The sequence below is a fragment of the Morus notabilis genome, unplaced genomic scaffold (assembly GCF_000414095.1).
Source record: "Morus notabilis unplaced genomic scaffold, ASM41409v2 Scaffold89, whole genome shotgun sequence".
NCBI lineage: Eukaryota > Viridiplantae > Streptophyta > Magnoliopsida > Rosales > Moraceae > Morus > Morus notabilis.
In genome coordinates, this window is record NW_010357100.1 from 21,565 (window position 1) to 47,244 (window position 25,680).

The window sequence follows — 25,680 nt, forward strand, 5'->3', positions numbered from 1 at the left end:
GACCTTAAAATTAGTGCCAAAACGCTACAAATTGGCGCCTAAACGTTGTGTTTCCTGTCTTTTTCTACCAAAAGTTGTCCAAAATCCTCCAACTCATAGATTTTAACCCAACCTTCAAACAAAGCATAAAAACACACATAAAAACTAACAAAAATCTCAAAAACCAACTAGATATTAAGTGTAAAAGACTTCATTTTTGGGTTCCCCGAATGGATTGGATCCTTTCTGCCAACGAAATGAACGCGGAGCCCGGGAAGAGCGATAGCAGAACACCTTGCTGAACACCCTATCAAGGAGGAACATGAGTTTAAGGATTGCTTCCCAGACGAGGAAATAGCTGTCACAGAAGAGGAGGGCCAAGTAGTTGTTACCTGGATTGCCCCCGAGGAATGGGAGTAATGTCAGAGACAGGGTTCTGAAACACGAAGTAACTGGGTACTTCTTGAATGATCACTGGTCATCATAGGAAATTCAGACCTTAGAGAATCTGTAACTTGAAATATCTTTGATTTCTTGTTAGTGAACATAGAGTGGAATTTACTTTGTTGGATGGTAACGGAATGCCCCACCCTATGGGCTCCCGTAGATTCATGTATGTACTGCCTACGAGGGCTTCCTCTCCCTTCTATCTCGGCATTGGTTGGTCTGTAATTCGGAAAAGATAAGGTCTGGATATGTTTAATGAAGGATCGGGGAGATAAACTCCTATTTTCCGTTTGATCGCTGAAGATGAGGTCTGGGCTTGATTTTACCATCCAAACGCGAAATCAAGTGCTCGCACTGCAGCATTTTCGTTGTGCAGTGCTTCTGAATACGGCACACACCAGTCGGTTGTATGGGTTATTCCTATCACACCCTTTTGAGATTCCTGCACAAACAGTTTTTTTAGCTAATATTTCTAATTATCAAATCATTCAAATCTCCAATAGATATTCAATAAAATTTCCCTTATATCATCAAGTATATTATATACATGTGATCACCTGATACTTCTCCTTATATACTTTGACTGCAGCAGCATGAGAGAGGAGTAGATAGTGGGTCACATTATATGGTTCAGTCCCTGAATCCCCACCGGTGCAGTTTAGGTTTTGTCACGGCAAACATGGGCCCGGAGCATAAGACCCATCTACGTAACCTTTCGTTGTGTAGATATATGGCTCATTTAAGGTTATGCAGTGCTTTACCTTGTCTCCAAATTCCTTAAAGCAGAGTTCTGCATAGTCCTTAAAATGGTTCCTGCATATATTTTGTAGCAATAAAAAACCAAAATATATCGACGATAAATGTGCTTACACTTTTGCATGGATATTTTGGTTTAAGGTGATGAAGACTTGCACAATGTGGGGGCTTAAGAAGCCACCAAATTCGTCCTCTAGAGCTTGAGGATTATCCCAGTGGAAGATGGTCACAAAGGGTGTCAAATCTACATTAAATATTTGAAGCAAAATATATGTAATTAAGATTTAATTATGGTGTAATATATATATACACATATATTTAGGACTAATTAAATAATCACCATTGTCTTGGAGTTCCTTGATGAAATTGTTGTAGTACTCGATTCCTTCCTTGTTCACACCCTCACTAAGTTTCCCATCTAATCAAATCAATTATAATAGTAGTACACACACAGAGACACACTTTTAGACCAAAAAACAACTAATAAATATGGGCATGTATTTTTGAGTTTGATTTGAGAAAAAAAAAAAAAGAATTGAAAAACACATGGGCATGTATTATAACTCTATAAAACTTCAAAAATAACTAGGGAATCAAAATTCTATCCAAGTGGCCTCTATATCAGATTTATAGTATCTCTTATGATTTATATAAAGAAAATTGAAAAAACAAGGAACTTACTTGGCAACAATCTGGACCACGAGATAGAGAATCTATAAGCATCCGTATTAATTTCCGTCATAATCCCCATATCTTCCTATTTGACGTATAATTGAGTAAATTCAGTAACAAGATTATCAATTAGCCATAAAGATTTATTCATTTCTATTTTTTTACAATCATTTTTTTTTTGTTAATCTTATTTTAGTCTCCAAACTACAAGTTGAATCTCGTTTTGGGCCATGACTTCTTAAAAATCCCCAAAATGAGTCTTTGATCTAACAAATATTTGTCCTTGCAAATTAGTTCTCTTTGTGCATCTCATTATTAAAATTTCAACGTGAAAAAACATGTGAAGACCATATATAAATGTTAGGGCATTAGTTAGAAAAAGGAAGTATATTTTTCTATCGAGATTTCAACAGTCGATGGCCAAAAAAAAAACTAATTTTAGACGACTTAGTAAACCAGGAACTTGCTCTTTAACATTTTAAAAGTTATTTTAATATAGACACTAGTTTAAACACTGAAATAGGAATACATGATAGTTGCACACATAATTTAGCGGTCATTCCACACTAGACTCCACAAAAAAAAAAAAAAAGAATACACAACGCCCTGAATTTTATTATTATTATTATTATTATTATTATTATTATTATTATTATTATTATTCACCTTGTAGCGGTGATACTGGTTGGCTGTTACATTCCCGTTGCTCCTGTCCTCTATCCTTTCTGCAATATTGCACCAAATGATAAAACTTCTTTAGATCAAGGTATGCATATATTTTATATGGCACATATATGCGCAAAATACATGTTTGTGTAGTAGCTACAGGTGAAAGCAAATGTGGTTTGAAGCATTTTCCAATTCAAAACTGCTATTTTACTGCTTTGAAAACTCCAAACTAATTAAGTTAAACCATTTGTAGTGGTTTAGACTTTAGTCGGTTTGACTCTAAGCTGTTTAGGTTTGGGGCAGTTACCTATCAAATTTCAAACTATCATATCAATAAATCACAAAAAATTAGCATAAGATTTTCGTTTATTAAATTTTTTTTAGCTATAAACTTCAATAAAATCTAAAAAAATAATTTTTAGTCTAAATAACTTTGAACGGATGCAACGGAACAAAAATAAAGATGCGATACATAGAGGTTATCATAAAATCAACTTTGAAGAGCTAATACATCCTTTTAATGTTCAACCTCCGCTAAAATAAGTTGTCAAAATATTAACCAATAATTTTTTAAAAAAAATTAACCGTTTAGATTGAAATTGAGCCAATTGATCACTGACAGTTTTGGCAATTTTAAAAACCAGCAGTGTTACAAGTTTACAGGTTTACGCTTAAGCCCCTACGTGTAGCAATTACTCGCTGATCATAGGAACTCAAAAATGCAATAATATATACCATAACTTAACAAAACCGGCTTGTTAAGGGAGGATTGCCCTCATCTTATTAAGTAGATCATGCCAATATCTTCAGCCAATGTGGGATTCTAATAATAAGCGTACATATCTAGATGCTAAGTGACGCAAAATTTCTTTTGAATATGGTATAATATTTGCTAAACAAAAGGCAACAAACATTAATGAAACAGGAAGAGAAAGTACAGAAAAGATCAAGAGAAAAACCTGGGTGCTCGTGAGTGTAATTATCCCACATATACTTAGTCCCCTACCACTTTCGTTCCAAGCACCTTCATACTGATGATCAAACTCACAAACTCAGATATATGCACGTAAATAACTACTTCGCCATATATATATATATATATATATATACACTCCATATATATTAATTAGTACTAATTAATGCTTTTGGCTATAGTTTTGAGAAATGGTGCATGTCTCCACCATGCACATATGCATGTCTTTATATAGAGAAAAATTGCAGCAGCTGAGATTTAAAATTATTATTTTTGTTCGTTGTAAAATTATAAATGGGAATGACCTATAATAAATTATAATAAAACTGAAACCAATATTCGTTAAGCTTTATAAGAAATTAGGTCAAAGCTACCACAATTAATAATTACACACGCACACCGATACAATATATATACATGATAACTTATAAATATTATTTTCAATTACCTTGAAAATGTGATCAGATCTCTGCCATTTTAATTTAGTGTGTAAAAAAAAGGTAGGTTATTACTTAAATAAAAGTGATTCCTCTGGTAAGGCCAAAGATATATATTTAACTCTTTTTTTTTAACAGAAGCCACAAAAAAAAAAGAAAAAAAAACAGTTCTTTTTGTACTTAGTCTTGAACAAAAAGATGAGCTAGTGACGTGTAGTTGTATAATTAATTAAAAACTAGCAAAAATAATAAACTGGTAAGTACACGTTCTTTCTCATTTTCTCTTCAATCACTTCGCCTAAGAGATCCGTTCCTGGATATTATTCCAAGACATAATTCAACAAGATCAGTTTCTCATTTCTCATTTGTATTAAAATATACATCTCAGCAGAGTCCATATCCTATTTGATACATCTGATATTTGTTTGCGTCGTCAACATTCAAGCAGTCCTCAATTAATAAGACGAAAACTACTAGAAAACCAGAGCACCAAAGCGTACGAGCTGCGATATTACCGGTCCTCCTAGTTCAAGCAAAACGAGCATGCATGACTGAAAATCTCTTGCTGAACTGCCATGGAAGAGTGGATCGAGCCACTAGCAAGAGAATCCGCTACCATATGATTCTTTCTTGGAACTAATTTTGTAGCTGGATCGAGATTTTGTTTATTAACTTAGAAAGAGAAAATAAACATAAAAAGCCTACAAGTCCTCGCCAAATTAGTCTAGCCTACTTGTACGTTTTATCATAGGTATTTTTGAGAGATTGAACCTTGGTTTTAAAGAATTCTTTGTTAAGATTTAAAAAAAAAAAAAAAAAATTGTAACCGGCACCGTACAGTTTTAAACCATCAAATTGGTGCCGCATGTATTTTCTTTTGTTTTTAAGTTTTAATACAAGTATGATTACTGCACGATATCTGCGAATTTTTTTTTTTTTTTTTTTTTTTTTTTTTTTTTTTTTTTTTTTCTCTTACCTATCACACGATGCACTTTTGTTAAATACATCAAATAGGATTTTTACGTACCTTAAAAAAACCTCTTCAGCAAAAGAAAAAAAAATAATTTGAGAAATTGTTATTAAGTCCGAAGAGCTCGAATAATGTATTGTATATTATAAAATCGAAGAAAATATATAGTATATTTACTTTGGATTCCAAATACATTTATTTAGAGTTTCTAATATATATTATGATACAGAAAAACAAACAAAAACAAAAACAAAAATATAAATGAAATTCCGTAGAAAATTATATATGGGAGGTAAATGAGAATCCTTAATTCTTCCCATTTCTCCTGTGGGCGCTTTCAAGCGTGACTCATTAAACTCATATTGCAATGTAATATTTTGGAGTCCAAGTACATTTATTTAGTAATCAGTGAGTCACGAGGGGATTAGATTAATTGATTAGGTCAACACTTACGGTCCATTTATGTGTGTACCGTGTACGTATCTTTTTATCGACAGGCAGGTCACGGTTGACCTTTTTTTTCCCCTTATAATTGATTTGTTTAATTTGTCTTCATTTATCTATTTGATTTACAATTCTTTACTTGTTGGTTTTTATCCACTCATAACTTGTGTTGATTCTAGCATTGATTACATTATTTTCTCTAATGAAAAGTTACATATAATTTTTTCTATTACAGTATTTACTCAACACAAACTCTTAAAAATTTGAATCGGCTAAACTAACACGGCCTTAGTTTGTCTATTTTGCTTTACAAATTTTTGTTTTTCATGTATAGCTGTGTTTGTCTTTTTTTGGGCTTATTGTAGCTTGTCGTCTCTTAATGAAAGCTTTTAGAAACGTTTCTCTATTGCAATTTCTTTATATGTATTTTTCTTTTTTCTTTTTTCATGTTGGTTGCTAAGTTTTCTTCTAGAGGCGTTCACACTAATTCCCAAACATGTTTAGACTTTTTTTAATGGAACATAAAATATTTATAGACTTTCTTTAGCGAAATTACTATTACACGTGATAGTAAGCAACCAAAGGTCTTGAATTCTAACGCATTATGTTTATTCACGAATAATATAGTAGGTAAGGTTGAAGTTTATATAAAAGCTAAAAATAATGGAGCCGTTACAAAAGAAAAAAAAAGTGAATGAGGAATATCTAATGACAAAGCAGGTATATTTTGTGTGTGTATATCTCGTTACGTACTCTTTTCTTAAATATACTTAATAGGATCATTAGTTTTTCTTTTTTTTTTTAAAAAAATCTTCGAGAAAAATAGAATGGATTATTTTCATAAATGTCTGAACTATGTACCGTATTTCAAAGTGTTCTTAATTTTTCAAAATGATTCAAAATACCCTCTAATCTAAAAAAATGTATCAAAATGCCCCCTCCTTCTATTTTAGTCTATAACTTTAACTGTTTTGCTGATGTGTCACTTATTTTAACATGTTTAAGTTAATTAAATTTTAAAAAAAGGAATTGATCACTAAAACTTAAATTTAACCCATAATAATTAGGTTATTTTTTTTATTCCTTTAGGTTAATTTAATTTAACACACACACACACACATATATATATATATATATATACAACTTTGACACACACTCAAAAAGGACGAAAAAAGAGGCATACAACTGAGAAGATGTAAATAGTTCAGAACACAGAATGTGAAAAATTAATATTCCTTCGTTTAGACCTTGCTTGTTACCTGATAACACTACTACCATTTGCTCTATTTGCGACGACATAACGTCACAAATAATATTCGTATGACAGGAGAATATTATCGTTGCTAATAATGCACAAGTCGCCGCAAATATGTACTTGGCGGCATATGTTGTCTGGCGCCAACGTTTGCCGCCCAAATAATAATTTATTTATTTTTTATTCCCCGAGTAAAAAGGCAATCAAATTAGCAGTTCCCAAATATTATTTGCAACGACATTAATATATATTGTCGCAAATAGTTATTTTGAATTCCCTCGCAAAAAACGGCAGGGAAAATAGGTGGTTCCCAAAACGTAATTCAGACGACAACGAACAACGTCGTCGCAAATAATAATTTCAGAACATTAGTATAAGTATTAAAAAATTAAGTTATATTTGCGACAACAGATGTCGTCGTAAATAGTTTTATAAGTTATATTTGCGACAACAATGTTGTCGCAAATAGTGTTTTGTCGTTGCAAAAAACTCTGTCTATATACCCACGACCAGAGCCTCCTCCTCTATTTTTTTGATCTCTCTCTCTCTCACACACACACACGCGCGCGCACACACACACACACACACACACACACACACTCTCTCTCTCTCTCTCTCTCTCTCTCTCTCTCTCTCTCTCTCTCTCTCTCTCTCTCTCTCAAGCTTTCCGACTTTAAACCCTAAAACCACCATCTATTCTCTTCTAAATCCTCACCAAATCAACATTTATCATAAGTTTTAATCATTTTAAGTGTTTTTTCATCAAAAGAAGTATAAAAAACACTCCCTCTCCTCGCCGCCCTCCTCTGCCCTGCCGCTGTTGCGCCACCTTCACCGTTTTCAGCCCCCATTTTAGTAGGTTTAAACTTTGTAAGTTTTTTTACCTATTTATTGTATTTTTTAGTTTAAAATATTTGGGTTTTTTGTTGTTAGAATTTTAGATTATAGATTTTACATTTTGAATTTTGATTTATAGATTTTAGAATTAGTATATAATTTGAAGTTTATATTATAGATATTAAATTTTGGATTATGAATTTTGAGATTATTGAAATTTGGTATAAATTTTGAGTGAATTTTTTAGGATGTTATTTTATGAGATATGCTTGTAATTTGATTTAGGTTATGATTAAAAATTTTGATGACTTGTCTGAGTGGCACATCTTGCAGTTATGGTGCGCCAAAATCTTTTAAAAGCTAGTTTTTTGTAGGTTTTGATTTTTGAATAATAAGAAAAATAAGTCGTTATGTTGTCGAAATTTATATCATTATTAATTAATATTATTAGGAAAGTATGAAAAAAAGAAAATACTATTTGCGACGATATATCTAAAGTTTCGTCACAAATAGTCCACATTACTAGCGACGACGGTTTAGTCGCAAAAAGTTTTAAAGACTTTTACGATGACACTATGTTGTCGCAAATACAATATGACACGTCATCATTAACGACATATTCGACGGAACATTCATGATGACTTATTCGTGACGACTGTCCTCGCTAATATATTTGTGATGACATTTCAAAATTATGTCGTCGCAAATATAGTATTTACGTTAGATTTTTTACGACGACTAATTTACGACGACATATTGTTAAAAATAAAATATTTGTGATGACAAATAAGTTATTTGCCACGAAATGGCGTCGCTGTAAATGAGCTTTTTTATTGTAGTGATATAAGAGGATGAAGCTGTTTCGAAGATGAAACCAACAGGGAAACTGCTTCTGTTGGGGAAAACGGTGTCATATTTACTCGGTATCTTTTGAGGTACCCTGCTTGTGGCAGCTGTGTATAAAGACATGGATAAAGAAGATGAGTGGGATTTGTGACTCCATTATTATTATTGATGATTTTGGCTATTTTGGGAAATGGTGTACAACTCCACCCACCTCATGCGTGTCTTTACATACAGAAAAAGGGCAGCAGCGGAAATTTAAATTTTTTTTCCTTTTTTTTTTTTTTTGTAGACTAATAAATGGGAATGAAATTTAAATTACAATAATAACATGTAATAAAACTGAAAGTATGAGTTTAGCTTTAAGACCAGGGTCAAAGCTACTGTACGTTAAATACAAAAATCCAGGTTAAATACAATTATACACGCACACCGAGCGACACAATATGGACATGATGTAACTTATCAATATTATATTCAATGATCTTGAAAAAGGTGAGATGCAATTATGGTGCGTTTAGAAATAGTTTTAAAATAATTTTATTTATAATAAAAAATAAAAATGAGATTATTTTAAGAATTATTTTGAGATTAATTTTAAAATTGTGTTTGGTTAATTTTTTAAGAGATTGTTTTGAAAATAATAAAAAAATAAAATCGTGTTTATTAATTAATATATTATAATATTATTAATAAGTATTAAAAATGAAAACACAAAAATGAAAAAAACTTTCAACTGTTTTTTAATCTCTTCACAAAAATCATTTTTACTGTTTTTGTTTTCATTTTTGTTTTTAAAATATTTGCTAAACAAACGTTGTTTCGTTTTCGTTTTTATTTTTTACCTCTCGAAATATGTAAAAACCGTTTTCAAAAACGGTTCCAAACACGCACCATATTTCTTGTATGTACAAATATTTTTACTGTTTTGTTAAAAAAGCGTTTTCTTTGGCAAAGCCAAAATATTTATTTAACTGTTTTTTTTTTCTTCGCTAAAATAATAGTCCTTTTTTTTTTTTTTTTTTTTTTAAGAATCCGCATAAATTACGGGTTAATCTTGAACAAAGGGGTGAGCTTGCTATCGATATGTATAATCATATAGTGTATATGTTTGTATACATATATACATACGTCATGGTCATTATATGTACACACGCCGTGGTTATTATATAATGTATATGTTTGTGGACTTTAAATATTTATTTAATTATAAGTGTTCCGTTGCTGTATTAACTAAGTGGATTAAAAATATGAAATGTACAAAAAAAATATAGCCATGGTCATCAATATTGACTCACGAAACTTTTAATTGATTTCAATTTAGGCGATCAATACTCTTCGGCGCTATATATACATAATACATAGCAATAAACAAAGTCACATCAGTTTTTATATTCTAGTGAAAGATCTGCATACGCATCTTAATGCAAAGTGTAAGGTGTGCAAAATTTCATCTCTTTCCCATCATTATTTCCATCCATGATATATATGTGTCTAGTTGCTATTAATGTCCGATGTCTTTGATATTTACAGGCACCTATTTTTTCTAATACAATTAGGAACACGCAAAATCTCAATCAATATCTATATTACTAGCAGTTAGTAGTAAATAACTAGATTACAAATTTTCAACTGTTAGGATTACCAATGTCCATGCGTCGGTTTGGACGTTGGTGGTTTTTGCAACGTAGGAAGAACTAGTTAGTTTTGATGGACTGACAGGTAAGAAATCTAATTTTACTACTCCCATGAACACTATATATGTAGTCTCCTTAAACAATATATATATATATATATATATATATATATATAATAGGGACATTTTTTAACCACTGAGCAACAAATTTAAAGTGCAAACGACTGATCAACAAGCAACTCTTAATAAACCAGCAATGATCAGATTATTCTCCTTACATCATCACTAGCTGCTTATAAGTAATAAGGGAACAAATTCTAACATTATTTATAAAACTCAAAGACAATTAAGAGATTCAAGGTTTCAATTGATCACAATTTATTGCATTAATCATAAATTCTTAGAGCAATAAGTTTCTGCAAAGCAGCCAAATAGTTAGGCCTCCACTAACACGAGAAGAACCTGATAATTAGGGAAATGTGTGGTCCATTTCAGCAAAACGGCTTGTCGCACAATAAACACAATGACGCCACAATAAAAAAAATAAACTAAACGAAAGATCAGTCCTCAAGGGATATCAATATTTATTACAAAACAAAGAAAAACGACGATTAAAGAACTCTACATCACTACTATAATAAGATCTAAAGAGTGTAGTACTTCATTATTTCTTGAGGAATTTCTTAAACCAGTGTGATGAGAGTTTAGGGTATCTTTTTTGCCCATTGTTGAAATCCACATAGTAAATGCCAAACCGAGAAGTTTTACCCCAAGCCCATTCAAAGTTGTCCAAGAATGACCATGCAAAGTATCCTTTCACATTGACCCCGTCCCTGCACAAATTTAAAATTTTATCCAAATTATGTCATGTCATGTTAGATAAAATAATCGGGCTAAGCAAGTTAATTAAAATTGGTTAAGGACTAATTACCTGATAGCTTCCGAAACTTTAGTGAGATGTTTGAAGTGGTAATCAATTCTATGGGTGTCATTTAGGGCTTGTTTAAGCGATAATGTAGGATCATTGTTCTCACTAACACCTGCATGTACGTAATTAGCAAGAATTAGAAATTAAGGTACTGATTACTCAGATAATTATTAATTTTCTAATAATAATAATAATAATAAAAGATTAATTACCGTTCTCCGTGACGTAAATTAGTGGATTGTTATACTTTATCCTCGTGTACATCAAAAGGTCATAAAGTCCTTGCGGATAAACATAGAGCCAGAATGAACCAGAAGCCTGCAATATTGGTATATCACAATTAACAAACTTTACAGAGAAAAAAAGAATTATAAGATCCAAATTGCTTCTTATAATAGTGCTCATTAGGAGTACTCAAGCATATAGTTAATAAATTATATATATATATATATATATATATAATTGGTATATATATGTGTACGTACTTGTGTACCAATGGGGACACCATTTCGTACGGCTGCCATAGAGAACATAAAAACATTTGTCAAAATTAAATTAATATCCCTAATCTCGATCTTCTACCTAAATTAATTAACTTAATTAACCCGATATTATACATATATACCTGTAGCGTTTGCACGAGAGTCCGTATTATAGCTGAGTTGCAAGTTATTGTGACTAGGCGCATAAGCTGCATAGTTACTAGTGTAGTAGTTTATTCCTAGAAAGTCATATGACCCTTTAACAAGTTGGGATTCCTTTTTGGTGAACTTTGGTAATCGGTTTCCTACTAGAACTCGCATGGTATGTGGATAGTAACCATATACCAATGGGTCCAAAAACCTGCAATAAAAAAAATAAATTAAAGAAATTAGTTACAAAACCATATAAAATATGGCACAAAAATTAGTTATATATATTCTCTGAGCTTAATACCATCCTAGCGAGAAATCAACGGATCTTTTTGCAGCATTCACGTTGTGCCTTGCGTCTGAATACGGCACATACCAGTCGCTTACCGTTGTTAGTCCTATCGAGCCCTTTTGAGATGCCTGCAGTACACACAGTTTTTAGCTACTCTCATTAATATTTATGATCAATATTGTCCTTATATATTGTAGTATTTATTGACTATTTGATCTGTGATCGTCAAATTTATTATACGATGATTACCTGATACTTGTCCCTGTATACTTTAACTGCGGCAGCGTGAGAGAGGATCAGATAGTGGGCAACTATATACGGTTCTGTCCCTGAATCCCCACCGGTGCAATTAGCGTTTTGCCGCGCCGAACATCGGCCCGGCGCAAAAATCCCACTTACGTAACCATTATTGGCGTAGATAGATGGCTCATTGATGGTGATCCAATGCTTTACTCTGTCTCCAAATTCCTTAAAACATAGGTCTGCGTAGTCTTTGAGATGGTTCCTGTATATATTGTGTACAGTATATAAAAAAGCGAAAACCCATGAAAAACGATTTACGATAAATGTGATTAATTACACTTCTGCAATCGATATTTGACAAAGACTTACACAATGCGTGGGCTTAAGAAACCGCCATACTGGTCCTCTAGAGTTTGAGGAGTATCCCAGTGGAAGATAGTCACAAAAGGTGTCAAACCTATATTAAGCAAAACATAAGCAATTAAGATATTGTTATGACGTAGGATAACGTACTACTATGTATAATGAGGTTTTATGATATATATACATATGTAAAATCACCTTTGGCTAGGAGTTCGTTTATGAGATTGTTGTAGTACTTGACTCCTTCCTTGTTCACACCCCCATTTATTGTTCCATCTGATCAAAGGAATTATATGTAAAAATAGTACACACACACCTTTAGCTGAAAAAAATAATAAATGTGGGCATTTGTTTTTGAGTTTGATTTCAGCAAAAAAAAAAAAACGAAAGATCAGTCCTCAAGGGATAGCAATATTTATTACAAAACAAAAGAAAAACGACGATTAAAGAACTCTCCATCACTACAATAATAAGATCTAAAGAGTGTAGTACTTCATTATTTCTTGAGGAATTTCTTAAACCAGTGTGATGAGAGTTTAGGGTATCTTTTTTGCCCATTGTTGAAATCCACATAGTAAATGCCAAACCGAGAAGTTTTACCCCAAGCCCATTCAAAGTTGTCCAAGAATGACCATGCAAAGTATCCTTTCACATTGACCCCGTCCCTGCACAAATTTAAAATTTTATCCAAATTAAGTCATGTCATGTTAGATAAAATAATCGGGCTAAGAGAGTTAATTAAAACTGGTTAAAGACTAATTACCGGATAGCTTCTGAAAGTTTAGTGAGATGTTTGAAGTGGTAATCAATTCTGTGGGTGTCATTTAGGGCTTGTTTAAGCGATAATGTGGGATCATTTTTCTCACTAACACCTGCATGTACGTAATTAGCAAGAATTAGAAAGGTACTGATTACTCAGATAATTATTAATTTACTAATAATAATAATAACAATTAAAGACTAATTACCGTTCTCCGTCACGTAAATTAGTGGATTGTTATACTTTGTCCTCGTGTACATCAAAAGGTCATAAAGTCCTTGCGGATAGGCATAAAGCCAGAATGAACCAGAAGCCTGCAATATTGGCATATCACAATTAACAAACTTTACAAAGCAAAGAAGAATTAGAAGATCCAAATTGCTTCTTATAATAGTGCTCATCAAGAGTACTCAAGCATATAGTTAATAAATAATATATATATTGTATATATATGTGTACGTACTTGTGTACCAATGGGGACACCATTTCGTACGGCTGCCATAGAGAACATAAAAATATTTGTCAAAATTAAATTAATATCTCTAATCTCGATTATCTACCTAAATTAATTAAGTTAATTAACCCAATATTATACATATATATATATATATAAATACCTGTAGCGTTTGCACGAGAGTCCGTATTATAGCTGAGTTGCAAGTTATTTTGACTAGGCGCATAAGCTGCATAGCTACTAGTGTAGTAGTTTATTCCTAGAAAGTCATATGACCCTTTAACAAGTTGGGATTCCTTTTTGGTGAACTTTGGTAATCGGTTTCCTACTAGAACTCGCATGGTATGCGGATAGTAACCATATACCAATGGGTCCAAAATCCTGCAATAAAAAAAAGCAATGACATAAATTAAAGAAATTAGTTACAAAACCATATAAAATATGGCACAAAAATTAGTTATATATATTCTCTGAGCTTAATACCATCCTAGCGAGAAATCAACGGATCTTTTTGCAGCATTCACGTTGTGCCTTGCGTCTGAATACGGCACATACCAGTCGCTTACCGTTGTTAGTCCTATCGAGCCCTTTTGAGATGCCTGCAGTACACACAGTTTTTAGCTACTCTCATTAATATTTATGATCAATATTGTCCTTATATATTGTAGTATTTATTGACTATTTGATCTGTGATCGTCAAATTTATTATACGATGATTACCTGATACTTGTCCCTGTATACTTTAACTGCGGCAGCGTGAGAGAGGATCAGATAGTGGGCAACTATATACGGTTCTGTCCCTGAATCCCCACCGGTGCAATTAGCGTTTTGCCACGCCGAACATCGGCCCGGCGCAAAAATCCCACTTACGTAACCATTATTGGCGTAGATAGATGGCTCATTGATGGTGATCCAATGCTTTACTCTGTCTCCAAATTCCTTAAAACATAGGTCTGCGTAGTCTTTGAGATGGTTCCTGTATATATTGTGTACAGTATATAAAAAAGCGAAAACCCATGAAAAACGATTTACGATAAATGTGATTAATTACACTTCTGCAATCGATATTTGACAAAGACTTACACAATGCGTGGGCTTAAGAAACCGCCATACTGGTCCTCTAGAGTTTGAGGAGTATCCCAGTGGAAGATAGTCACAAAAGGTGTCAAACCTATATTAAGCAAAACATAAGCAATTAAGATATTGTTATGACGTAGGATAACGTACTACTATGTATAATGAGGTTTTATGATATATATACATATGTAAAATCACCTTTGGCTAGGAGTTCGTTTATGAGATTGTTGTAGTACTTGACTCCTTCCTTGTTCACACCCCCATTTATTGTTCCATCTGATCAAAGCAATTATATGTAAAAATAGTACACACACACCTTTAGCTGAAAAAAATAATAAATGTGGGCATTTGTTTTTGAGTTTGATTTCAGCAAAAAAAAAAAAAAAAAAACAAATGGCATGTATTGTAAATACTTTAAAAAGAACTAGGGGGTTATAATTGATCTATCTAAATAGCCTATTATCTCAAATTTACAGTATTATTTGATCATAATGATAGTTGAAGACAGCGAACTTACTTGGCAACAACCTGGTCCATGAGATGGAGAATCTATAAGCATCCGTATTCATTTCCTTCATAATCCGCACATCTTCCTATATATATATATATATATATATATATATATGCGTTTGATGGTTTGAAACAGCGATTTTGAAATCCCAAATCAAATCAAGTAAAAAAAATAACGGTCCAGTTCAAATCGAACCAATTAACCTTATATGGTTTTGGCTGTTTTAAAAACTAGCAACTTGCTGATCATATGAGCCCAAAGGCAATAAAATATAATCTACGCAAAAGCTAAATGTCGAAAATTTCTTTTGAATATGGTTATTTGCAAAAGAAAAGGAAGAAAAACATTAATGAAACAGAAAGAGAAAGTACAGAAAGATCAAGAGAAAAACCTGGGTATTTGTGAGTGTAAGTATCCCACAAACTTACTCCCCTACCACCTTCGTTCCAAGCACCTTCAAACTGATCAAATTCACAAACTCAGCATATATAACGTCGACACACACACACGCGCAAAAAAGATGAAAAGAAAAATCCACAAAGTTAAGTGCGCATATATATATGTAAATTGTTCAGATCATAGAATGTGGAAAATTAAGCCTTCGTTTAAGCCTTACTCGATTACCTGATAAGCTGATGAACCTGTTCCGAAGATGAAACCAGCTGGGAAACTGCTTCTGTTGAGGAAAACGGTGTCGTATTTTCTTGATATATTTTGAGCTAGACTACTTGTAGGAGCTGCATAGCCAAAAACAAGTAAAAAGACGTGGCTAAAGAAGATTAGTGAGAGTTGAGATGTCATCATGATTTTGGCTACTTTTGAGAAATGGTGTACGTCTCCACAATGCATGCGAACTGTCTTTATATAGAGAAAAAGGGCTGCCGCGGAAATTTAAAATCATTTTTTTCTCATAAAATAGTCAAATGGAAAGAAATCTTATAAGATATTTTTAAAAAAAAATTTAAAAAATATTAGGTCTGTGGATTCTAAAAGAGAGAGGGTCGGCCAAACCCGTTTCTAAGCTTAAAAAATCTAGAATTAAGTCTGAGCTGACAATGACGAGTCTGAGACTGACTCGTTTAACCTGGCTCAAACTTACAACTTTGAAGGAGATACAAGTTAATTAAAAGGTTCTCTAGCGAGCTAGTTAATAAAGGACTTACTTGATCGCCTTTCGAAGGTAAGAGAGATGGCGGAAGTGGTAATCAATTCTTTGGGTGTCATTAAAAGCTTGTTCAAGGAATAATTTAGGATCATTAAACTCATCAATCCCTTTAACATGTAATTAATTAGTTATCGATAACATATGTATTATAACATATAATAAAATTGAAACTATGAATCAATGAAAGGAATTTCTACGGTATAATCCTTTTTTGCCTTATCGGTAGGTATGGTTGTTTTAGTTTTAGATTTATAATTAAACTGATATAATTTATGTTTGGAAATAATTGTGTTATGTGCTGCAAATTTTTAATATAGATACGCATAATCAGAATGCTAAAAAAATTAATCCAATAGCTAAAACAACAATTTCTATTAGTAGAAAAAAAAAAACACAAGTGGCAAAACTTCTTTTAACTTTGTTTTAAAATGTATATATATATATGTAATACACACAAGTTGGGATAAATCTAGGTGTTCACGTTGTCTTAAAGAATTGTTTGGTAGGCTATAAACAAGTCGTAATTGGTATAAAAGCACGTGCTGCTTGACTTATCTTTGAACTTAACGCATTAACATAGATATTCAGCGATAGTTAGGTGGATGAAAATGAAATATAATATAAAATAACAGTTCTTTATTCGTTTATTGATATAAACTGACTACCGATGAAAATGTGCTCCTCATGTATAACAGAAAAATTGGGATCCAATATTCTAGCTGTATATACATGACGGTCATCATCACGAGGCTACTAATTAAATCACTTATAAATTAGATCAATACTCATGAGCCCCACACACATCCACAAAACACAATAAAATTTCTTAAAAATACAATTTTAAGAACATCCTTCTTGTTCCGTTCCCCACTTTCTCATTTATCGAAACTATATTATAAGCACGCGCTACTTGATTACTTTTGTTTTAACAATAATGCAATAATATAGGTAGTGTAATGTTAGGTATTTTTATTAGTTGACAATTTTGTAAAAATTCAAAAAATAGGTTCAAGAAGATTTTAGATTGCGGAAGAAGAATTCGAATCAGATTTGAAGTTAATGTTACAGATTTGTTGAGTTGAGATTTAAAGAGATAAGGATAAAGGCTTGGTCAAAGGAAGATAAGACATTGGTTGAGATTTGGAGAGATATAGATAAGGCTTTGGTTATTTGAATTTAAATGGGTTTCTAGAATGAGATAAGGATCAAAAAGATTTTGTGGAGATTTTATTGTGATGATTATCCGGTTTTTTTTTTTGGCTTTTGGTTGGATTCGAATTTGAGGTTAATTCAAATTGAAGATTGATTTGGCAAAAGAAAATTTTTTATATATATATTGGGATTTGATTTTTTACGGGAGAGGAACTTGGAGCAAATGTGATATCTAAGTCATTGTGAAGATATTGTGCTCGTGGAGATATATAATGAAGATGTGCATGGAGATTTGAAGTTTGCATTATATTTGAAGAATAAAGTTAGTTATGCAAATGTGGGGTTTTATAGAATATTTTCAGAAAAGAGTCTATGAGTTTTTTGTGAGCCTTGTACGTTTTTGAGATCGTCCTTCGGGAGAGGGATTTGTTGCTTTCGGGAGGAAGCTTTATCGGTCGAATGGAGTTCGTCGTGCAGTTTAGAAGACGTGTGGTGCACGCTAAATAGAGTCATTGTGTGATTTCATCACAGCGGCGTCATAGTCTAGAAGGGAGTCCTTGAGTGAATAAGTCCGTCAGTGTTGTAATTCTTGAAGTATAGTGAAACTGTTTATTGTCTGGGCGTGGCCCTGCAGAGTAGGTGTGCGCACCGAACTGCAATACCATATTGCGTGTCTATTTTGATTTCTGCACTTTATTCTACTCAAGCAACATAATTAATCCGGATTTTAATTAATTAAGTCATCTTCCAGACAATGTTCCAACATCATGGAACATCAGACGTAACATCAGATCTATCAAGTGGTATCAGAGCGGTTCTAAGTTCGGTGAGATCTTGGAGAGTTTATCTGTTATGTTTGGAATGGATTTTTTGAAGGAAGGAGGTTCAGTTGTACGTCCCCCTCTGCTCGATGGTTTGAATTATTCATATTGGAAGGCTCGGATGAAGGCTTTCATCAAGGCTCAAGATGAAAGAGCATGGCGTGCAATCCTGATCAGATGGAAGCATCCAGAAACAAAAGATGCAGAAGGAAATGAGATTCTCAAGCCTAAAGAGTCATGGAGCACTGATGAAGATAGGTTAGCCAACTACAACTCACGTGCGCTCAATGCAATATTCAATGGAGTGGATGTTCACCAGTTCAAAATGATATCCACATGTGAATCAGTAAAAGAAGCATGGGAGATTCTAGAGGTAGCTCATGAAGGAACAGCCGCGGTTAGACAATCAAAATTGAATATGCTCACAACCAGGTTCGAAACTCTTCGAATGCATGAAACTAAAACTATTTCTGAATTTAATTCACAGTTGTGTGATTTAGCTAATGAATCCTTTGCTCTTGGTGAAAAATTCCCGAGACAAAACTTGTCAGCAAGACATTGAGATCATTAGCACAAAGATTTGCCTACAAAGTCACTGCCATTGAAGAGGCAAAAGACACTGAGTCTATGAGACTTGATGAATTGATAGGATCACTGAGGACATTTGAAATGAATATAAGTCAAAATAAGAAGGAGAAGGAGATTTCTCAGGGGATTGCTTTCCAAGCCGAAGTGGAAGATAATGTTGAAGAAGAAGATGAAGACCTAGCGGAGTCTTTTGCTCAATTGACTAAAAATTTCAATAGGGTGATGAAGAAGTTCAACGAGAAGAACCAAACTCCAACTTTCAACAACTCCAACAATTTTCAGAAAAATAAGGGAGCTACAAATTCCTCCAATGATAAGAAGAAGAATAGGAAAATTCAATACTGGGAGTGCGACGGTTATGGTCACATTCAGTCTGAGTGTGCTAACACTCTCAAAAAGAGAAAGAAGTCTCTCAATGTCACATGAAGTGATGATGATTCTGAAGGCAACTAGGAAGATGATGATCATGTGAACAACTATGTTGCATTTAATGTCTACCAAGATGTTCCAAACTGTAGTGTTACAGATCGTGTCACAGCTCATGTTGGAACATCATCTGCAACATCATCTGCAACACACTCTGGAAAACCAGAAGAAAATAAAATTTTTTCATATTCTGACGGTTCCAGCGATGGTGAAGAACTAACTGAGTAGACAATGCCGGAGGCATATGAAACCATGTTCAAAAAATGGGTTTTGGTGGTTAAAATGAATAAGTCTTTGCGGGAGCGAGTCAATGAGCTTATTAAAGAGAATGATGTACTTAAGAGGGCTGCTATAAATTATGAATTCCAAGCTGTTGAAAAGGAGAAAAAGTTGCAGAAGGCAAGAGGTGAATTGGAGCACACTCAAAAGTCATTGAAGATGATGAATTCGGGCACTTCAAAATTGGATCACATTCTCTCAATAGGAAAAGTGAGTGGTAATCGACATGGCCTTAGCTATAATGGTGAGAGCTCAACATCCAAAACTGTGTTTGTGAAGAAGACGCCTACCCCTAAGCCTCCGATTTCCTCTAGTAAGAAGGTTACTATCTCATCCCCTTGACATAGAAGGTTTGTCCCTACATGCCATTACTACGGTATACATGGCCACATAAGACCAAGATGCTACAAGTATTTAAATGCTTTGAAGAGAAGTATGCTTATTAATCCACCAAATTTTGCAAACTCAAAGAAGACACCTAACGTGAAGATTGATGTGAAAAATAATTTTTCTAAACGTGTGTGGGTAAAGAAATCTGATTTGAGATGTCATAAGGCTTATACTTCTTTAGAAGCATGTACTAATTCAGGCGGAGTAAGACACAAGAAAAATTCAGGGGTTGTAAGCTACAGAGATCAATGCCCTCAAAGATATCTTGTGCAAAGTGTTGAACCGAGTGTTCCAACTAATGTTACAACATGATCTGCGACATCAGCTGCTGAAGACGGTTCTAGGGTGTGATTTTATTTTTATTTTTTTATTTTTTTTTCATTGTGTCTTTGGCTTATTTTTGTCAAAAAGGGGGAGAACAATGTAATCCTTTACGTTTTTTTTTATGAATTTTTAGGATCATTTGTTAGTTTTGCCAAAAGATGTCAAAGGGGGAGATTGTTAGGTATTTTTATTAGTTGGCAATTTATTGGCAATCTTGTAAAAATTCAAAAAATAGGTTCAAGAAGATTTCAGATTGCGGAAGAAGAATTCAAATCAGATTTGAAGTTAAAGTTGCAGATTTTGTTGAGTTGAGATTTGAAGAGATAAGGATAAACGCTTGGTCAAAGGAATATAAGACATTGGTTGAGATTTGGAGAGATACAGATAAGACATTGGTTATTTAAATTTAAATGGGATTCTAGAATGAGATAAGGATCAAAAAGATTATGTAGAGATTTTATTGTGATGATTATCCCGTTTTTTTTGGCTTTTGGTTGGATTCGAATTTGAGGTGAATTCGAATTGAAGATTGATTTGGCAAAAGAAAATTATATATATATATATATATATATTGGGATTTGATTTTTTACGGGAGAGGAACTTGGAGCAAATGTGATATCTAGGTCATTGTGAAGATATCGTGCTCGTGGAGATATATAATGAAGATGTGCATGGAGATTTGAAGTTTGCATTATATTTGAAGAATAAAGTTAGTTATGCAAATGTGGGGTTTTATAGAATATTTTCAGAAAAGAGTCTGTGAGTTTTTTGTGAGCCTTGTGCATTATTGAGATCGTCTTTCAGGAGAGGGATTTGTTGCTTTCGGGAGGAAGCTTTGTCGGTCGAAGGGAGTTCGCCGTGCAATTTAGAAGACGTGTGGTGCACACTAAACAGAGTCATTGTGCGATTTCATCACAGCGGCGTCATAGTCTAGGAGGGAGTCCTTGAGTGAATAAGTCTGTCAGTGTTGTAATTCTTGACGTATAGTGAAACTGTTTATTGTCTGGGCGTGCGGGGTGCGCACCGAACTGCGATACCATATTGCGTGTCTATTTTGATTTCTGCACTTTATTCTACTCAAGCAACGTAATTAATCCGAATTTTAATTAATTAAGTCATCTTCCAGACAATGTTTCAACATCATCTGGAACATCAGACGTAACATCAGATCTATCATGTAATTAGTGGATTAAAATGAAATATAATAGAAATAATAATTATTTATCCGAATGTCGAATTTAAAATTTAAGAGAGAGAAAGAGTGGTATATCAATGAAATGGGTTTCTTTTTTAAATACCCTATCACATAGTACTGCTCGTTTCTTAAAGACACTGAATAGAATAAATCTTCATAAAAAAAAGCTAATAATTTAAGAAATTGTTAGCAAGTCCAAAGGGGTCGAGTAATTTTTATATGAGAGAAAGAAAAAAATAGGCCAAGACTTGAAATGAATTAAAATTAATAGGCTAATAGTTTACATAAGTTAATAAATATGCCAAATTACTGTTTTCGTCCATAACTTGTCTGGTTATGAACCATAACTTGACAAGTTATTGTCCATAATTGTCCATAACTTGTCTGGCTATGAACCATAACTTGAGAAGTTTGTCCATAACTTATCTGGTTATGAACCATAACTTGACAAGTTATGACCTATTAATTTCTATAACTAAAAATTTGCCTATATACTTTCTTAAGCTTTTCATATTGACCTATTTTCTACTATTTCTCTTTTTATATTTAGCCGTCCACGTGCATTTAAAAATTTTTAAAATGCAAACACGAAAGAAAGCACACTCTGTAGCCTAAGAAGTTAATACTTTGGGATTCCAAATACATTTATACATAAATTATGTATGTATATGTATAGTCGTTGGGATCAATCTATCTGTACCGTGATCGTTATAAGCCATAAAAAAGACAATAAATGAATTAAAATATAATTTTAAAAACATAATTCGTGTCCGTGTTCTATTTTAATAAACTTTCTTGCTATATATGTAACTCTTCTGTCCTCAGTAACTGTATATGACATGTGATCATATCCAAAACTAGTTTTTTGTTTTGTTTTTCTTGCTAAATACTAATTTTTTTTTTTAATTCAAAATGCTTCATTGAACGATAAAGAAAACAACTAAGGCCTCATTCACTTTGCAAATTTAAATTTTTAATTTGAACTGAGATGTAATATTTTTGAAAGTTTTTAACTGTAGCAGGAAAAGATAGATAAAAGCATGAAATTGTTGTTCATTACCGTTCTCCGTGATGTAAATTAGTGGATTGTAATACATTCTCTTTGTATACAGAAAAATCTCATGAATTCCAACCGGATAGACATACAGCCACTCTGAAGCCGCCTGCAATTATAATATTGCCATATTATACAAAGCAAAAGAATAAGAACGTCGGAATTTGGTTAAACTTACTTAAGTTCAAGTGAAAATAATAATAATAATAATAATAATAAACAATAGCAATAATACGACTAATAATAATAGTAGTAGTGGTGGTGGTAGTAGCTAGTAGTAATAATGCTCATCAAGAGTCAAGTATAATTAATGATTACGATTGGTACACACCTTCGGACCAATGGGGACGCCATTTTGTTGGGCTGCCACAAGAACATTTATATGATCAAAGATAAATTAAGAAGATTCTATTATTAATAGAGAATTAAAAATAATAATCTCTTCAAAATAAATTAATCAAGTTAATTTAACTCTATATATATATATATATATATATAGACACACACACGTACGTGTAATATTTGCTTGGGCATCCGTAGTATAGCTTCCGTTGACAGAATTATGATTAGACGCATAAGCTGCATAGTTAGTAGTGTAGTAGTTCAATCCTAGAAAGTCAAATGACCCTTTAACAAGTTTAGATTCCTCTTTCGTGAACTTGGGCAATCGCTTTCCAACTAGAGATCGCATGCTATGCGGATAGTCACCATTTGCCAAGGGGTCCATAAACCTGCAATGACAACATTGAAGGGAATTAAAAAGTGAATATCATTTGATTGAAAAATTAATAAAAATACTATACGAAATCATATATGATAAATATTTATGTATATGCAGTGCTTCGATTAGTTTAATACCATCCAAACATGAAATCGACGGCTCGTAGCGCAGTATTTTGGTGCTTCTTTGCGTTAGAAAACGGCACAAACCAATTTGACACCAGTGTTATTCCTATCACGCCCTTTTAAGATGCCTGCACATAATTTTTAGCAATTCCATTATAGTGAATCAATTAAAATCTTAAATAAACAACTTAATTTAATTTCCCTATTATGAGCAAAAAATCTTTTAAAATTTTCTTATTATTAGATAGTAAAATAATTAGTAATTATCAAATTTATATAAATGTGACCTGATATTTCTCCTTGTATAGTTTAACGGCAGTGGCATGAGAGAGGAGTTGATAGTGGGACACCAAATATGGTTCTATTCCTGAATCTCTACGAATACAATTTAAGTTTTGCCAATCAGAACATCGACTCGGCGGAAAAAACCCCTCTGAATAACCACCTATAGAGTAGGACCATGGCTCATTCAAGGTGATCCAATGCTTTGCCCTATCTACAAATTCTTCAAAACAAAGCTCTGCGTAGTCCTTAAAATGGTTTTTACATGCATACAAATAACAACGTAATATGTGAGCCAAAAACTCATAAAAATATATCAACATCAATAAATGTGCAACTTTCCTTGTAGCTTGAAGTGGGAGTTTGAACTCTACAAGGTAAATTGAAGTGGGAGTTTGAACTCTAAAAGGTAAAATGGAATTAGAGTGCAGATTTATCGCTAGATTATGCTCCTAAATTACACTTGTGCACATCGATGAAAAAGTATAAATTGGTTTAATTAAGGCAACTTTCCTTTCTGCAATGCACCACATGAAATTTCTTTTAATCAACAGGATAGTCCACATATATACAAACCATATATAAAAATAAAAGGAAAAGAAGAGTAACAAAAATATAAAAAATATGGAAAAACAAAATATTCACCGGCTAGTGGCTGGTATGCAAGAATCAGTAGGACTCATATTCCCAGTAAAGTGATGGAAGGTAATATGATTCGTAAAAATAATTCATTACTGTGTTTGGTTCCATACATGAATCTTTTTCAAATTCCCAGGAATATTACATTATTGTGTTTGGTTATTCGCATGGAAGAAGATCCATAATAATAATAATAATAATAATAATAATAATAATAATAATATTAATATTAATAAGAATAATAATTATTATTATTGAAAAAAACTAAAATCTCATGCCTGCAGTCAACTGTGCTCTTATAGGAGTCAATCTTTGTTGCAACAGTATACAGAAGAACGATTATGTTAGACATTTTTCTTTCTCTAGTTGACAGAGTTGCACTTATGAGTTTTTTTTTTTAATTTTTGTCATCAGTTTGTATTTTGGTGCTATTGTCTAGCAATCCTTTTCTTTCTTGAAGGACAGTTTCCTTCAGATCCTCTGTAAAGTTTATTTTTTAATCTTTTTGTGAAGAATTTTTTATTCCTACAGAAACAATTTTAACCAAAAGATGCAATAGTTTCCATATTTCAAGATTTAAAAGTACCTCTTTCTCCTTTGGTCTTATCAAAGTGCTGCCATTTTGATTCAATCCTTCTACCCAGGTTTTGCGGCTTCACTATTTGGTTTATACTAATGCTGGAATAATAATAAGATTCCCATGATTTTGAGATTCTTGGGAATTTGAATAACACCATGTTGGGTGGTATTCAAATTATCTTAAAATGAGAGAAAGTGAATCCCATGGTAATCACTTTCCTGAGAATCTAAAAATTATAATTCTTGAACCAAACATGATAATATTGCATATTTTCATTCTCATCCTTAAGATTACTACATACTAAACGCCTCCTAAGTTTTTTGTTTCTTTTTTTCAATCCATAAGTTCTGATACGGGAATATATTGTTGTTCCTAGAATTTGAATGTTGGAGCTCTTGCTTAAACAACCACATTCTTACCAATTAGGCTAGTACTAATTAGCAGCGGCAAATTTGTTATAAGTCACTTGTTTGTTTCTCATCGTTAAGAAATTATTATTATTGTTTCTCATCCTAACTTATATGTATCTAAAGCCTCAATAAAGATTTTTGTTAAAGAAAAATAAATTTAGTCAAAGCCAGAACTGGACTACAATACATATATATATATATTGCTTTTTATAGAGATAGTTCACAGAACTTAAAAACCAATCAGCTAATATTATTTTTTTCTCAAATTAATGAAGGTGAAAATATTCCCTTTTTAATTTAATTTAACTTTGTTTCAGTAAATATAAGTTTATATCGTACACGCTAACCATA

At 32.7% G+C, this 25,680-nt stretch overlaps 1 protein-coding gene and 2 pseudogenes across 2 annotated transcripts; all 3 read right to left on the reverse strand.

Moving 5' to 3' along the window:
- Positions 1 to 748: 748 nt before the first annotated feature.
- Positions 749 to 8,408, reverse strand: LOC112091390 (annotated as a pseudogene).
- A 1,871-nt stretch (positions 8,409 to 10,279) lies between these two features.
- LOC21401355 (beta-glucosidase 12) lies at positions 10,280 to 15,256 on the reverse strand. Of its 2 annotated transcripts, none has more exons than XM_024164736.1 (10): positions 15,185 to 15,256; positions 14,866 to 14,943; positions 14,674 to 14,761; positions 14,311 to 14,566; positions 14,074 to 14,189; positions 13,754 to 13,971; positions 11,332 to 11,363; positions 11,059 to 11,164; positions 10,850 to 10,958; positions 10,280 to 10,751 (listed from the first exon to the last, which is right to left on the reverse strand). In XM_024164736.1, the coding sequence occupies exons 1-10, from the start codon at positions 15,243 to 15,245 to the stop codon at positions 10,583 to 10,585; spliced, it is 1,233 nt and encodes a 410-aa protein (XP_024020504.1). In that variant the 5' UTR covers positions 15,246 to 15,256; the 3' UTR covers positions 10,280 to 10,582. The 2 variants fall into 2 exon arrangements, with proteins under 2 accessions (XP_024020504.1, XP_024020497.1); XM_024164729.1 differs by lacking the exons at positions 10,280 to 10,751; positions 10,850 to 10,958; positions 11,059 to 11,164; positions 11,332 to 11,363 and adding exons at positions 12,820 to 13,041; positions 13,140 to 13,248; positions 13,345 to 13,450; positions 13,600 to 13,631.
- Positions 15,257 to 16,337: 1,081 nt separating this feature from the next.
- LOC112091311 lies at positions 16,338 to 24,023 on the reverse strand (annotated as a pseudogene).
- Between the last annotated feature and the right edge of the window lie 1,657 nt (positions 24,024 to 25,680).